Source organism: Microcaecilia unicolor, unplaced genomic scaffold (assembly GCF_901765095.1).
Source record: "Microcaecilia unicolor unplaced genomic scaffold, aMicUni1.1, whole genome shotgun sequence".
NCBI classification, from domain to species: Eukaryota; Metazoa; Chordata; class Amphibia; order Gymnophiona; family Siphonopidae; genus Microcaecilia; species Microcaecilia unicolor.
In genome coordinates, this window is record NW_021963582.1 from 83,320 (window position 1) to 99,093 (window position 15,774).

The window sequence follows — 15,774 nt, forward strand, 5'->3', positions numbered from 1 at the left end:
TTTTCTGAACAGTGGCCAAGCCAGGTCACAAGTACCTAACAGAAACCCAAATCATGGCAACACTCCATACTACAAATCCCAGGGCAAGCAGTTGCTTCCCATGTCTGTCTCAATAGCAGACTGTGGACTTTTCCTCCAGGAATTTGTCCAAACTTTTTTAAAACCCAGATACTACTACTACTACTTATCATTCCTATAGTGCTACTAGACGTACACAGTGCTTTACACTTGAACATGAACAGACAGTCCCTGCTCGACAGAGCTTAAAATCTAATTAGGACAGACAAACAGGACAAATAAGAGATAAGGGAATTACTAAGGTGGGGATGATAAAATATGGGTACTGAGCAAGTGAGTAAGGGTTAGGAGTTAAAAGCAGCAGGATACCTGGCAGAAACCCAAATCGTGGCAACACTCCACAATACAAATCCCAGGGCAAGCAGTTGCTTCCCCTGTCTGTCTCAATAGCAGACTATGGACTTTTCCTCCAGGAACTTGTCCAAACCTTTTTTAAACCCAGATATGCTAACCGCTGTTACCACATCCTCCAGCAAAGCGTTCCAGACCTTAACTTTTCATTGCGTAAAAAAATATTTCCTCCTTTCTTTCAAGGGAATGTACATTCATTTTCCCACCACCTGGGTAAGGCAAACCATTCCCATCTCCAAAGAGCTGTTGTACAGATCTTTCTGCAGATCCCGCCCTATAATCTAGGAAAGCGATGCCAGTCAGGTTTTCAGGACATCCGCAGCGGAGAAGTTTACGGAACTAGATCCAGTTTGTCATTCCAGCTGATCTGAAGCAGAAAGATTTGATGTGGAAATTGCCAGATCAAATCCCCTCCCCATTCCCCTTACACAGACGTACACAGTATCAGGTCCTGTTACCATTTTCCTGGGAAACATAATAATACAGCAAATGATGACAGAAAAAGACAGTCGGGTTCCTCCACTGATAAGAAGCCTCCCAGTTACCAGCCCCAGAGCAAATGTTACTGTAACCCCCAGTTTCCACTGTGAAATCACACTCCTACTATTTACCCCAGGGGCAGACTGTGGTCAGGGCTGATAAGGTCCAATTATTCCTCTTTCTATACCATGTGACAATAATCTTTCTCTCTTCTGTTTTTTACATTTAGGGAAGAAACATTACAGTTATTTCGAGATCCTTTTTACTAACCTTTTATCTAGACTACCCAACTTGACATTTCGTCCTTTAGATTGTAAGCTCTTCTGAGCAGGGACCGTCCTTAGTTATTAATTTGTACAGCGCTGCGTAACCCTAGTAGCGCTCTAGAAATGTTAAGTAGTAGTAGTAGTAGTTAATAAAAATAATAGTTCCACGTCTACTTTTTCTTTGCTTACCCCAAGGTGTGTAGCATCTCCTTTTGATCCCATTAATTTTAAAAGTATTTCCATGTAACTTCAGTTCTGGTTGCCGCATCTCAAAAAAGATATAGCGGAATTAGAAACGGTTCAAAGAAGAACGACCAAAATGATAAAGGGGATGGAACTGCTCTCGTACGAGGAAAGGCTACAGAGGTTAGGGCTCTTCAGTTTGGAAAAGAGACAAATGAGGGGAGATATGATTGAGGTCTACAAAATCCTGAGTGGTGTAGAACGAGTAGAAGCAAATCAATTTTTTACTCGTTCCAAAAGTACAAAGACTAGGGGACACTCGAAGAAGTTACATGGAAATACTTCTAAAACAATTAGGAGGAAATATTTTTTCATTCAACAAATACTTAAGCTCTGGAACGCTTTGCTGGAGGATGTGGTAACAGCAGTTAGCGTATCTGGGTATAAAAAAGGTTTGGACAAATTCCTGGAGGAAAAGTCCATAGTCTGCTGTTGAGACAGACATGGGAAGCAACTGCTTGCCCTGGGATTTGTTGTATGGAATGTTGCCACTCTGAGATTATGAATGGAATCTTGTTACCCTTTAGGATTCCATAATCTTGCTATTCTTTGGGGTTCTACAAGGAATCTTGTCATTCTAGGATTCAGGAATCTTGCTATTCTTTGGGGTTCTACATGGAATCTTGTCACTCTTTGAGATTCCAGAATCTTGCTATTCTTTGGGGCTCTACATGGAATCTTGTCACTCTTTAGGATTCCGGAATCTTGCTATTCTTTGGGGTTCTACATGGAATCTTGTCACGCTTTAGGATTCCAGAATCTTGCTATTCTTTGGGGTTCTACATTGAACGTTGCCACGATTTGGGTTTCTGCCAGGTACTTGTGACCTGGCTTGGCCACTGTTGGAAACAGGATACTGGGCTAGGTGGACCATTGGTCTGACCCAGTATGGCTACTCTTATGTTCTTCTGTTCTAACTTCATTGAGTGTCTCCTGGTCTTTGTACTTTTTAAATGAGTGAAAAATCAATTCACTACTCAGGATTTTGCAGTCCTCAATCATACCCCCCCCCCTCTTTTCCAAGCTGAAGAGCCCTAACCTCATTAGCCTTTCCTCCAGCAATGCTGGAGAGCAGCTTTAAAGTGCTGCCTCCTGCCACACCATTGCCCTAGGCAGACACCTACTCTGGCCCTGGCAGTTCCTCCTGCTTCATTGCAATCTTAGGTATGTCTTTGGCTAGAAATCATCACTACTTTCCAGGACAACTCACAGTGCTTCCCCCTTTTCCCAAATGAACCTTATCTCTGTCATCCTTTATGCTATTATGTTCTTGAATCCCAAGGACGGAAGAGTACAGGCCTTCCTGAAGCACAAGAAAAGAAGCCACTGCTCTCCCAGAATTCCTCAAAGGATAGACACACGTTTTCCTGATTTCTCAAGGAGGGAAGCTTCAGGAAAGATACACCTCATCCTATCTGATCCCCCAAGGAGAAAGGCTGGACTCTAAAGATGGATTGTGCATAAGAATTACCCTACTGGGTCAGGAGGGTCCATCTAGCCCGTATCCTGTTTCCAACAGTGGCCTAACGGTTAGTGCAGCAGGTTGTAGATTTTGCGGAACCAGGTTTAATTCCCTCTGCAGCTGCATGTGACCCTGGGCAAGTCACTTAGCCCTCCATCGCCCCAGGTGCAATATACTTAAGATTGGGAACCCACTAGAGACAGTGCAAGTTACCTAAATAGTCATATGTAAATTGCCTCAATTAATCATCTACAGCGTAGTTCCAGGATACATGACAGACCTCATAGATCTACCAACCAGGAACAGAATCAGATCATCACGATCTTACCTAAACCTACATTACCCAACCTGCAAAGGACTCAAATACAAAACAACCCATGCACCTAACTTCTCCTACAAAAGCGCACAACTATGGAATGGACTCCCAAAAGCCATGAAAACAATCCATGACCATCTAAACTTCACTAAAAACCACCCTCTTCAAAAAGGCTTACCTACCCCACCGATCCAACGTAAATCCCTACACCCAGCAACACAACATAACCAATGATTGTACTGGACAATACCCTTTGACCCCCATGATGCCTGATACACAACTACCTCATTCAACCACAATATAACCTTGTATTTATTATCAACCGACTGGCGAACGCCTTTACGGTACTATGCAAGCCACATTGAGCCTGCAAATAGGTGGGAAAATGCGGGGTACAAATGTAACAAATAAATAAGTAATTGAGTGTCCTTCCACTGTGTTTATAGATTTCCCATGTGCTAATGGGAAGAATAGTGCATGGCCAATAATAGAGAAAATGGACAATGGGGCCATTTTTCCACCTCAGCACACAGCAGAGCTCCTGTGGATATAGTGTAGGTTTTAGTGCAGGTTGGTAAAACTGCCCAGCTTCAGCATCTGCTTTCTTTTGGGGGAAAAAAAGGATTTAGTTGACTGATTAAGACCAAACATGGACCTCAAATCCAAATCATTTAAACCAAGTAACCTCTGACCAATCAGTTGGGACACGGGGGGGGGGGGGGGGGGGGGGGGGGAGGCAGTTGAAAGGCGTAAACAAGTTAATGAAAGAGCTCATTGTCTTTCCACCCAAACCCTCTTCTCCTCTTCCTCCACTCTCCATTTCTGTTGACAACACCCTCATCCTCCCCGTTTCATCTGCCCGCAACCTCAGAGTCATCTTTGACTCCTCCCTCTCCTTCTCTGCCCATATCCAGCAGACAGCCAAGACCTGTCGATTCTTTCTCTATAATATTAGCAAAATTCACCCGTTTCTCTCTGAACAGACCACCCGAACCCTCATCCACTCGCTCGTTACCTCTCGTCTTGACTATTGCAACCTACTACTCACTGGCCTCCCACTTAACCATCTATCCCCCCCTTCAATCCTTCCAGAATTCCGCCGCGCGTCTTATCTTCCGCATGGACCGATATACTCACATCACCCCTCTCCTCAAGTCACTTCGCTGGCTCCCGATCAGATACCGTATACAGTTCAAGCTTCTCCTACTAACCTACAAATGCACTCAATCTGCAGCCCCTCATTACCTCTCTACCCTCATCTCCCCTTACGCTCCTACCCGTAACCTCCACTCACAGGACAAATCCCTCCTATCGGTACCCTTCTCCACCACCGCCAACTCCAGACTCTGGCCCTTTTGCCTCGCCTCACCCTATGCTTGGAATAAACTTCCCGAACCCATACGCCACGCGCCCTCCCTGCCCATCTTCAAATCCTTACTCAAAGCCCACCTCTTCACTGTAGCTTTCGGCACTTAACCACATACCTCTATTCAGGAAACCTACACTCCCCCATTTGATTGACTGCTTACCTGTCCTTTAGATTGTAAGCTCTTTTGAGCAGGGACCTCGTTTAAATTGTACAGCGCTGCGTAACCCTAGTAGCGCTTTAGAAATGTTAAGTAGTAGTAGTAAGAGTTTGGTCAGCCTAGGGAGGGGGATGTTTAAGTTTGTGTTTTTATTGTTTTTTTACTCGTAGGTAATATAAGTAATGAATTTTGGTATAAAATCAATGGGTCCATCATTCAGTACAAGCTTTGGGGTATCCACATCTATCAGGAAACCCTAGAAAGGTTAAAGGTTACAGTCACCAAGAACATCTGCACAATGAGTGTTTAAAAGCCAGTATTTCCGCAGTCGCCAGGAATTTGCCCCTATTCATCTTCTTTTCTTTCTCTTGGTTGATCTGTTTGGTTTTTAGCTTGGCAGAGTCCTTGTGTTTCCAGCTCGATCAGAACCAGGGCTGGCATCAGGCACCTTGAGCCCCTTCTTTTGCAACTACCCAGGGATTTTACTATATATATTTATTCCAAGTCACTGGGCCCAGAAATATGCAATAACAAATAGTCCCTGGCCAGACAACAGACTTCTTCCAGGACCCTAAATCCAGCCACTAGGTGTCACTCTTAAGCAATGGCTTTGGCTCTCCATGGGGGGCCGTGAATGCTGCCAGCCCTTTCTGACTAGGGACCGGAGTCCTGGCTTGGGAATCAAACCCAGACCCTCTTCATAATTGCATACACTGGATTAGTCACCCCTTGTTAATTTGTTTTAAATCCGCAGCTGAATAAAGATAATACCTTTATTGCATTTTCTTTCTGCATCTTTGGGCTGTCAGCTTCAATAAGAACCTACAGTGTCATAACTTTCATTCAAAACTATCTGGGGCATTTTTATTTTTTTTTTGTCATTTTCCCCTGTGTCCCTCAACCCCTCTAACCCAGGCCTCTGTTCTTTCACCCTGCAGGATGCTCTCCGTTCACTGCTGGTTGACGTTACTGCTGCTGCCGTTCGGCTCTCACACCCAGAAATTACCCACCAGGGATGAGGAATTGTTCCAGATGCAGATCAGGGACAACACCCTTTTCCATGACTCTTCTGTAGTCCCAGACGGAGCTGAAATCAGCAGTTTCCTCTTCAGGGACAACCCAAAAAGGTATTTACCACCAGTATGTTTTTACTAGTAAAAAAGGTGCCGGTACTCAAATGCCAGGCCACCCTTCAGGAGTAAGGTGATCACTGAGGGACCCACTCCACAATAGCCAGGCCCCCCTGCAACCAGTCACAGAATCTATGACAAGGCAGAATTGGTGTGTAGAGCCTGAGCTCTTTCATTGAAACTTGGGAACCATGGGTCAATTTTAGCAGACAGTGGAAAAGGTGCCGGTACTCAGTACCCCCAAGTACCCCCTCAAAAAAAAGCCCTGTTTACCACACACAGACCACTGCTGCTTCTGGTTTACTGACCAGTGATAAGAGTTCGAATTTGGAATGACTTACAGAGACCTGAGCAGGAAAAGCCTCATGTGGAGAAATAAATATGGCAGCAAGCTCTACCGACATAGTAACAAACGTCAGCTGATAACCATAAGGCCCAGTCGCTTTCCCTACTGCAGGCATCCAGACTGATTCATCTCCTTCACACAGCTCAGCATTTCTTAAGTTCTGCTGTGGTTTTTACCTTCATCACCTCCCGTGGGAGATCATGTCATGTATCCAGCATCATCTCTGTGAAGAGCTGTTTCCTGAAGTTACTCTTGAGTCTAACCTCATTGATCCTTCTATTTGACCCCTGATTATGCAACTTCTGTTGCACTGAAAAATCCTGGATAATTCAGCATTATTTATACCCCGTCTCCTCAGTATCTCACCCCTCTCTCTATCGTGCACTTCTCTCTGGGGGTTTCTGTATCCTGAACTTTTCTGTTGTAATGTTCAATCACGATGCCGTCGCGTCTTAGAGCAGGCCTCGCTTTTGCCACTCCCTCTGGATGGTCCTCCTGCTATCCTAATGCACACCTTTGTGCTTTCAGAAAAGGTAAAAGGCAAACCTCTCACTCACATTTCCCTCAATCTCAGACTTTTCACCTGCTCTTTGGATCAGCCCGCAAATTCCTCAATCTGAATTTCCCCAGCTGCAAAGGAATGAAATACAAACAGGCTTATGCTACGACCTTTGCATACAAAAGCACACAGTTTTGGAATGCGCTACCCAAGGCCCTGAAATCCATGAACAACCTAACCAGCTTCCGCAAAGCTCTGAAAACACACTTCTTTAACAAAGCTTACAAAAGTCACCCTCAATGATACAAATCATCCCCCAAACCACCCAAGCACACCTAAAACACTTCTCACACAACCTACCCAACATCCACCTATCTAAATCTTCTTTTACCTCAGCTTATGATCAACTGTATTTAAATCATGTACTGACTTTATCAGAACCTTACTCTGTAAGCCACATTGAGCCTGCAAAAAGGTGGGATAATGTGGGGTACAAATGTAATAAATAATATCATATCTTCTTTCTTTAGAAACTTCTTGGCCTGTGCATTTCTTCAGGTATCCTTGGGGTAATATTCAGCCTGCAGGGGGAAGGGCTGAACTAAACCCGGATAGTCAATCCCAGTTAGTTGATAACTAAGTTGCAGCTTCGCCCAAATTCCACCCCTGGACAGTAGTGTGCTGGAGCAGGCTCTCATAGGCTCGCAAGAGCCGGTTGTTAAGTTTTGAATAATTTTGGGAGCCGGTTGTTAAAGTAGGGCTCTCCATGTCTACTTTAGCAACTGGCTCCCAAAATGTGGGCTTGGGCCCCCTTCTGAATTATCTGTTATTTTGCTGGTGAGGATGCTGAGCCCTGCCAGCCATGTAAATAGACTACTGCTGCTCCCCGCTCCTTGTTTCTAGCTCTGGCAGCAGGCTGGGACTTCTCGAGCATGTGAGAGAAGTTCCAGCATGCTGCTCAGAGCAAGACGTTGGGAGTGGTGGCAGTCCATTTATTGGCTGCCAGCAAAGGTATGCCTAGCGTGCCCGCACGAAGGGAGGGAGGAAGGAGAGAGAGGCAAGTGTTGCTCCCCCCCACCCCCGGCCACTCCTGGCCCTTCCGACAGCAGAGCTGGCTACGTCCGGAGAAAGAGCCTGTTGTTAAAAATTTACCAGCACACCCCTGCCCCTGGACCACCTCTAACCTAGCTGGTTAGGGAATGGCCATAGTGGTGATATTTAGTACCTCTATCCACTAATATCGGTGGCCGGCCAGCTCAGCAGGAGCCTCTCCTGTCCAGTTAAACCTCTTTGGATATTAATCCCTCTGTCTTTATCCCAGTGGCATAGACAGAACTGATTGTTTGGTGGGGTCTGAGGTTCATTTGGGTGGGCATAAGCTGGCCACCCTAGCTTCTTCTTTGCGTCAGACCTGCCGTCTCTCTCTCTCCTTCTTGTCCTCATAACTGTGTGTCTTTCTGATCCTACACTTAGGGGGTGGAAAAACACATGTGCCTTTTACAAGGACCATTCTGCCTGTTTTTAAAAACCTTCTGTCTCGGGTCCAGACTTCAGCTGAAGGAGAGCAGTGGAGTGAGAACCAGGGAAGCCAGTTTCTGAATCCCACTGCTGCTCGTTGGGCAAAGTCACAGAACCCTCTGTTGCCTCAGATACAAACCTAGGGGCCGCAAAGAAAGCGAATAGAATGTTAGGTATTATTAGGAAAGGAATGGAAAACAAAAATGAGGACGTTATAATGCCTTTGTATCGCTCCATGGTGCGACCCCACCTCGAATATTGTGTTCAATTCTGGTCGCCATATCTCAAAAAAGATTTAGTGGAATTAGAAAAGGTACAGAGAAGGGCGACGAAAATGATAAAGGGGATGGGACGACTTCCCTTTGAGGAAAGCAGCTAGGGCTCTTCAGCTTGGAGAAAAGGCGGCTGAGGGGAGATATGATAGAGGTCTATAAAATAATGAGTGGAGTGGAACGGGTAGATTTGAATCACTTGTTTATTCTTTCAAAAAATACTAGGACTAGGGGGCTCGCAATGAAGCTACAAAGTAGTAAATTTTAACGAATCAGAAAAAAATATTTCTTCACGCAATGTGTAATTAAACTCTGGAATTCATTGCCAGAGAATGTAGTAAAAGCAGTCAGCTTAGCAGGGTTATAAAAATGGACTTTTGGGGGAAATCCACTGCATATTTCTAAGATAAGCAGCATAAAATGTATTGTACTTTTTGGGGATCTTGCCAGGTACTTGTGACCTGAATTGGCCACTGTTAGAAACAGGATGCTGGGCTTGATGGACCTTTGGTCTGTCCCAGTATGGCAGTACCTATGTATTTATGTACTTATATTGAACCAACTGCGGTCAGCATTTCACTGATGGCTGATAGCTTTATGCCCACATATTCAATGCCTCTGGCACAGGCAGCTGCCTAGGTGTGATATTCGGTGAAGTGCTGTGCTGACTCTGCCTCCAGAACACCCATAAAATTGCCGGTTTTGGCTTGGCTGTTAACTGGGCATTTCAGTGGTTCTATCCAGTTAAGTTGCTGCTGAATATGACCAGTTAGCCCTGGGCGAGCAATTTATACAGTCAGGAACCTTAGTTTAGTGGGCTACAACTTGCCTTGACCTGCAGAGAAAGGTGTAGCGCCCCCTTCAGGGCGTTCCTGGATCTAGGTCCTGACGTAACTGGAGCCTCCCAAGGGCAATCTCCTTTGGTTCCCTACTCACTTGGCACTCAGTGCCTTCACCTGGGGAAGAAAAGTGTCAGCGGGTGGGATTACCCTCTTCTCCCCCCCCCCCCCCCACAGGAAACATCCAAAAGACTGCTGCGAACAAGGCTGGTGGACGCCAAGTACGGTGGCTTATAAACAAATATAATTAGAAAAAAGGATCAGATAAGGTAGGGGTCAATGGGTACAATGAGGGACAAGGAAATAAGAAATAAAATACATGGCATTTAATTAGAATCAATAGAGTAGGCCATACAAAACAGATAGGTCTTTAAAGTTCGCTTGAAGGTTTGATGGTCGTGTGTCGCTTTCATACTCCTACTACTACTACTATTTAGCATTTCTATAGCGCTACAAGGCGTACGCAGCGCTGCACAAACATAGAAGAAAGACAGTCCCTGCTCAAAGAGCTATGTAATAAAAGTGAGCCAAGTATAGGACAATCAAGCCATTGTGACATCACTGATGAGGTTGGCTCTTATTGGTGGACTGAGGCATTATGACATCACAATATTAGCTCTGGTTACAAGAGACTACTACTACTACTATTTAGCATTTCTATAGCGCTACAAGGCGTACGCAACGCTGTACACCATACATGAAAAGACAGTCCCTGCTCAAAGAGCTTACAATCTAATAGACAAAAAATAAATAAAGTAAGCAAATCAAATCAATTAATTTGTACTCACTCTGCTGCTCCCCAGTATCTCTCCACACTCGTCCTTCCCTACACCCCTTCCTGTGCACTCCGCTCCATGGATAAATCCTTCTTATCTGTTCCCTTCTCCACTACTGCCAACTCCAGACTTCGCGCCTTCTATCTCGCTGCACCCTACGCCTGGAATAAACTTCCTGAGCCCCTACGTCTTGCCCCATCCTTGGCCACCTTTAAATCTAGACTGAAAGCCCACCACTTTAACATTGCTTTTGACTCGTAACCACTTGTAACCACTCGCCTCCACCTACCCTCCTCTCCTCCTTCCTGTACACATTAATTGATTTGATTTGCTTACTTTATTTCGTGTCTATAAGATTGTAAGCTCTTTGAGCAGGGACTGTCTTTCTTCTATGTTTGTGCAGCGCTGCGTATGCCTTGTAGCGCTATAGAAATGCTAAATAGTAGTAGTAGTAGTAATTAATGTGTAGGAAGGAGGAGAGGAGGGTAGGTGGAGGCGAGTGGTTACAAGTGGTTACGAGTCAAAAGCAATGTTAAAGAGGTGGGCTTTCAGTCTAGATTTAAAGGTGGCCAGGGATGGGGCAAGACGTAGGGGCTCAGGAAGTTTATTCCAGGCATAGGGTGCAGCGAGACAGAAGGCGCGAAGTCTGGAGTTGGCAGTAGTGGAGAAGGGAACAGATAAGAAGGATTTATCCATGGAGCGGAGTGCACGGGAAGGGGTGTAGGGAAGGACGAGTGTGGAGAGATACTGGGGAGCAGCAGAGTGAATACATTTATAGGTTAGTAGAAGAAGTTTGAACAGGATGCGAAAACGGATAGGGAGCCAGTGAAGGGTCTTGAGGAGAGGGGTAGTATGAGTAAAGCGACCCTGGCGGAAGATGAGACGGGCAGCAGAGTTTTGAACCGATTGGAGAGGGGAGAGGTGACTAAGTGGGAGGCCAGCAAGAAGCAGATTGCAGTAGTCTAAACGAGAGGTGACAAGGGTGTGGATGAGGGTTTTGGTAGAGTGCTCGGAAAGAAAGGGGCGGATTTTACGGATGTTGTAAAGAAAGAAACGACAGGTCTTGGCGATCTGCTGGATATGAGCAGAGAAGGAGAGAGAAGAGTCAAAGGATGACCCCAAGGTTTCGAGCTGAGGAGACAGGGAGAATGAGAGAGCCATCAACAGAAATAGAAAACGGGGGGAGCGAGGAGGTGGGTTTGGTAATGCATTCCACATCTGTGTACCTAAGTAGTTTTCTAGCACTGTGTAAGATTCGTTCAATGAGACCTTTACTGGATGAGTTTGCAGGAAAGACTTTAATACATACCCTAGTCTTAATTTATTTGGACTACTGCAATTCACTGCTCTCGGGATTGCCAGCTTACTCATGCTACACTGTTGCTTAAGGAACAGCACTGGCTCCCACTATTCAGGTTTTGCTCCTTATTCATGTAATACCCCTTGATACAGGTATTACTAAGCCAGCAGTAACAGATTTTTCCAGAGGCCCTGGGGGGAGGGAGGCCTCTGCCAGTGGGCCGGAGAGTGACTCTGGGAGACCTGCCCAGGGAAGGGTTTGGCAGAGATGTTGCATAGATAAAGTGGTTCCCTGTGGTGAGTGACAGTGGGGGTTAAGTTGGAAAAATAATAAAAGGGACCCTTGGGAGGATTGGGGGATCCTGGAGTAGTTGCTTTGTCTACCAGGGGTGTAGCTATGTGGGGCCACGGGGGCATGGGCCCCCGTAGATTTGGCCCTGGCCCCTCCTGCCGCCAACCCCTTTGACTCCCCTCCCGCTGCCAACCCTCCCCCCCCGCCGCCACCATCGGGTACCTTTGCTGGCGGGGGTCCCCAACCCCTGCCAGCCGAAGTCCTCTTCTCCGGCGCAGCCACGTTGCTGATCTTCTCTGGCACAGCCACGTTGCTGATCTGCAAGGTCAGGCTTCTGTTTCTGTGAGTCTGACGCCCTTCATGTATGTGCAGGACGTCAGACTCACAGAAACAGAAGCCTGCCTTGCAGATCAGCAACACGGCCGCGCCGGTGAAGAGTACTTCGGCTGATGGGGGTTGGGGTCCCCCGCCAGCAAAGGTACCCAACGGTGGTGGGAGGAAGAGGGGGTCGAAAGGGTTGGCGCTGGGGGTGGTCAAAGGTGGTGGTAGTGGCGGGGAGGTCAAAAATGGTGGGGGGGAGGTTGGTGGCGCTGGGGGGGGGGGCTAAAATGTGCCCCCTCACCTCAGGCTCTGGACCCCCCCTCCCACCGAATTCTGGCTATGCCCCTGGTGTCTACAAGTGGCAGCTGAGAAACAGGTGGGAATCCAGCCTGGAAGCAGGAACCAGAACAGGGGAAGCCTGTTTAAGGCCTGGGTGCAGAAGAAGGACAGCCCAAAGGGTCTGTGCCTGAAGGAGCTGGATTGATACCAGGTGTAAGAGGAGCAGCCTTGGGGTTATCGCTGACACAACAGGATGGGTAAAGGACAGGAGCTGATGTAAAGAAGTACAGCTGTGAACTAGCCTGTGCACATGAAGAAGAATGGCAAAGATGATCACGAACGGTCTTGCTTGGAACCGTCTACATAAAGAGTTCTGAAATGTTCACCTGCCGGTTGCAGAAGTTTCCAGTAAAGTTATTGTGAAATCTGTAAAAATGTACGGAGTGCAGCGTGATTTTTGGCAAGAGAGTGATAGCGTTTGCTCCCAAACTGAGCAAGAAGGGTCATTGGTAAATCTCTCTTCAACTCCCAATGCCCTGGATCTCTATTCCGGATCATTAACCCACCCCCAAGCTTGAGTGCGGTGTGTGTGTGTGTGATTCCCTGTGACACTGTGAAGTTGGATTCCGAGTAGGAAGCGGAGACGAGCTAGCAGAGTGAGAGACCTGGGTTACACTCATAAGGCTTACTATGGCTACTTGTCTCTTCATTTATCCTCTTATTAACCTTCTCATTCTCTGTGTTCCTCAACTGCACATCGCCTGAGCAAACCCTCCTTTACTAGAGGGCTCTTTTACTAAGATGTTTTACGAAATGGACATAAGAACATTATTGCCATACCGGGACAGACCGAAGAACCATCAAGGTCAGCATCCTGATTCCAACAGTAGCCAATACCTGGCAAGATCCCAAAAGAGTTAAACAAATTTTATGCTGCTGTTCCCAGGAATAAGACGTGCATTTTCCCAATGACTTAATAATCTTTATAATGGCTTATGGACTTTTGCTGTAGGAACGTGTCCAAACCATTTTAAAACCCTGCTAAGCTAAGTTTACTACATTCTCTGACAACGAATTCCAAAATTTAATTACACATTGCATGAAGAAATATTTTCACCAATTTGTTTTAAATTTACTACTTAGTAGTTTAATTGCATGAACCCTAGTCCTAGTATTTTTTGGAAAGAATAAATAAGCGATTCAAGCATAAAGGAATCCTGTGCAGAAGGAATGGATCCTCAGGAGCTTATTCGAGATCGGGTGGCAGAGCCGGTGGTGGGAGCCAGGGATGGTGGTTGGGAGGCGGGGATAGTGCTGGGCAGACTTACACGGTCTGTGCCCGGAAAAGGACAGGTACAAATCAAGGTAAGGTATACACAAAAAGTGGCACATATGAGTTATCTTGGTGGGCAGACTGGATGGACCGGCCAGGTCTTTTTCTGCCGTCATCTACTATGTTACTATGTTACCAGTTCCACTCCACTCAGTACTTTCTAGAACTCCTTCATATCTCCCCTCAGCCATCTCATCTCCTTCCTCTTTAGCCTTTTCTCATAGGGAAGTCGATCCATCCCCTTTATCATTTTTGTCACCCTTCTTTGCACCTTTTCTAATTCCGCTATATTTTTTGAGATGTGGTGACCAGAATTACACACAATATTCGAAGTGTGGTCGCACCATGGAGCGATACAAAGGCATTAAACATCCTCATTTTTGTTTTCCATTCCTTTCCTAATAATACCTAACATTCTATTTGCTTCCTTAGCCGCCACAGCACACTGAGCAGAAGGTTTCAACGTATCATCAACAACGACACCTAGATCCCTTTCTTGGTCAGTGACTCCTAACGTGGAACCTTGCATCACGTAGCTATAATTCAGGTTCCTCTTTCCCACATGCATCACTTTGCACTTGCTCACATTAAGCGTCATCTGCCATTTAGACGCCCAGTCTCCCAGTTTCGTATGGTCCTCTTGTAATTTTTCACAATCCTCCCGCGATTTAATGACTTTGAATAACTTTGTGTCATCAGCAAATTTAATTAGCTCACTAGTTACTCCCATCTCTAGATCATTTATAAATATGTTAAAAAGCAGCGGTCCCAGCACAGACCCCTGGGGAACCCCACTAACTACCCTTCTCCATTGAGAATACTGACCATTTAACCCTACTCTCTGTTTTCTTTTAACCTTTTCTTAATCCACAATAGGATACTACCTCCTACTTTCTAATTTTCTCTGAGTATTTCATGAGGTGCTTGGTCAAACGCCTTTTGAAAATCCAGATACGCAATATCAACCAGCTCACATTAATCCACATGTTTATTTGCCCCTTCAAAGAAATGTTATAGATTGGTGAGGCAATATTTCCCTTTACTAAATCCAAGTTGGCTTTGTCTCATTAATCCTTGCCTGTGTATATTCTCTGTAATTTTGTTCTTTATAATAGTCTACCATTTTGCCTGGCAGTGACATCAAGTTCACAAGTCTATAATTTCATGGATCACCTCAGGATTTTAAAAATTGGTGTTACATTGACCACCCTCCAATCTTCCAGTACCATACTTAATTTTAAAGATAAATTACATATTACTAACATTAGCTCTGCAAATTTATTTTTCATTTCTTTCAGTACTCTGGGATGTATACCATCTGGTCCAGGCCATTTGCTACTCTTTAATTTGTCAAATTACCCCATTACGTCTTCCAGGTTTACAGAAATTTGTTTCAGGTCCTCCAACACCACCACCACTGACCGATGCAAAATATGAATTTAGTCCAGGAGTCCTCAGATCCAATCCTTCGATGACCGAAGAGTAAAAGGGATACTCAGGGAAGGTAAATCAGGAGTCCTCAAATCCAGTCTTCGAGGTCCACAACCCAGCCTAGTTTTCAGGGTTTCCACAATGAATATATATGATGAGAATTTGCATACAATGGAAGCAGTGAATGCAAATAGTTCTCATACATATTCATTGTGGAAATCCTGAATACCAAGCTGGGTTGTGAACCTCGAAGACTGGATTTGAGGACTCCTGATTTACCTTCCCTGAGTACCCCTTTTACTCTTCGGTCATCTAGTGGATCCAACTGGATTCTTTTACCAGCTTTTGGGACTTTTATAGGTTTTTGCCTCCAAGGCAATCTTCTTTTCAGAGTTTCTCTTTGCTTTCTTTATCAGACTTTTGCATTTGACTTGCCATTCCTTATGCCAGTGAGGTGAAGGAGGCTATTAAGAGCTAAAAGAATAACCTTCAAAAAATGGGAGAAGGATCCAACTGAAGATAATATTTTTTTATTACATCTGTACCCTGCGCTTTCCCACTCATGGCAGGCTCAATGTGGCTTACTTGGGGCAATGGAGGGTTAAGTGACTTGCCCAGAGTCACAAGGAGCTGCCTGTGCCTGAAGTGGGAATCAAACTCAGTTCCTCAGGACCAAAGTCCACCACCCTAACCACTAGGCCACTCCTCCACAGCATA

At 45.5% G+C, this 15,774-nt stretch overlaps 2 protein-coding genes across 3 annotated transcripts in view; both read left to right on the forward strand.

Moving 5' to 3' along the window:
* The window catches only part of LOC115459461 (TNFAIP3-interacting protein 3-like), a gene marked incomplete at its 5' end in the record, with an annotated part of 87,263 nt that extends 82,231 nt beyond the window's left edge, over nucleotides 1-5,032 (forward strand). Inside the window, one exon of the mRNA XM_030189283.1 lies at nucleotides 4,893-5,032. Coding sequence (XP_030045143.1) covers nucleotides 4,893-5,032 — 140 coding nt within the window. The remainder of the gene's footprint in view (nucleotides 1-4,892) is intronic.
* NDNF (neuron derived neurotrophic factor) overlaps nucleotides 1-15,774 on the forward strand; it is a 57,885-nt gene that overhangs the window by 28,753 nt on the left and 13,358 nt on the right. For both annotated transcript variants that reach the window (XM_030189284.1, XM_030189285.1), the window contains exon 2: nucleotides 5,661-5,849. In XM_030189284.1, the coding sequence (XP_030045144.1) occupies nucleotides 5,662-5,849 (188 nt within the window). In that variant the 5' untranslated portion in view covers nucleotide 5,661. The remainder of the gene's footprint in view (nucleotides 1-5,660; nucleotides 5,850-15,774) is intronic.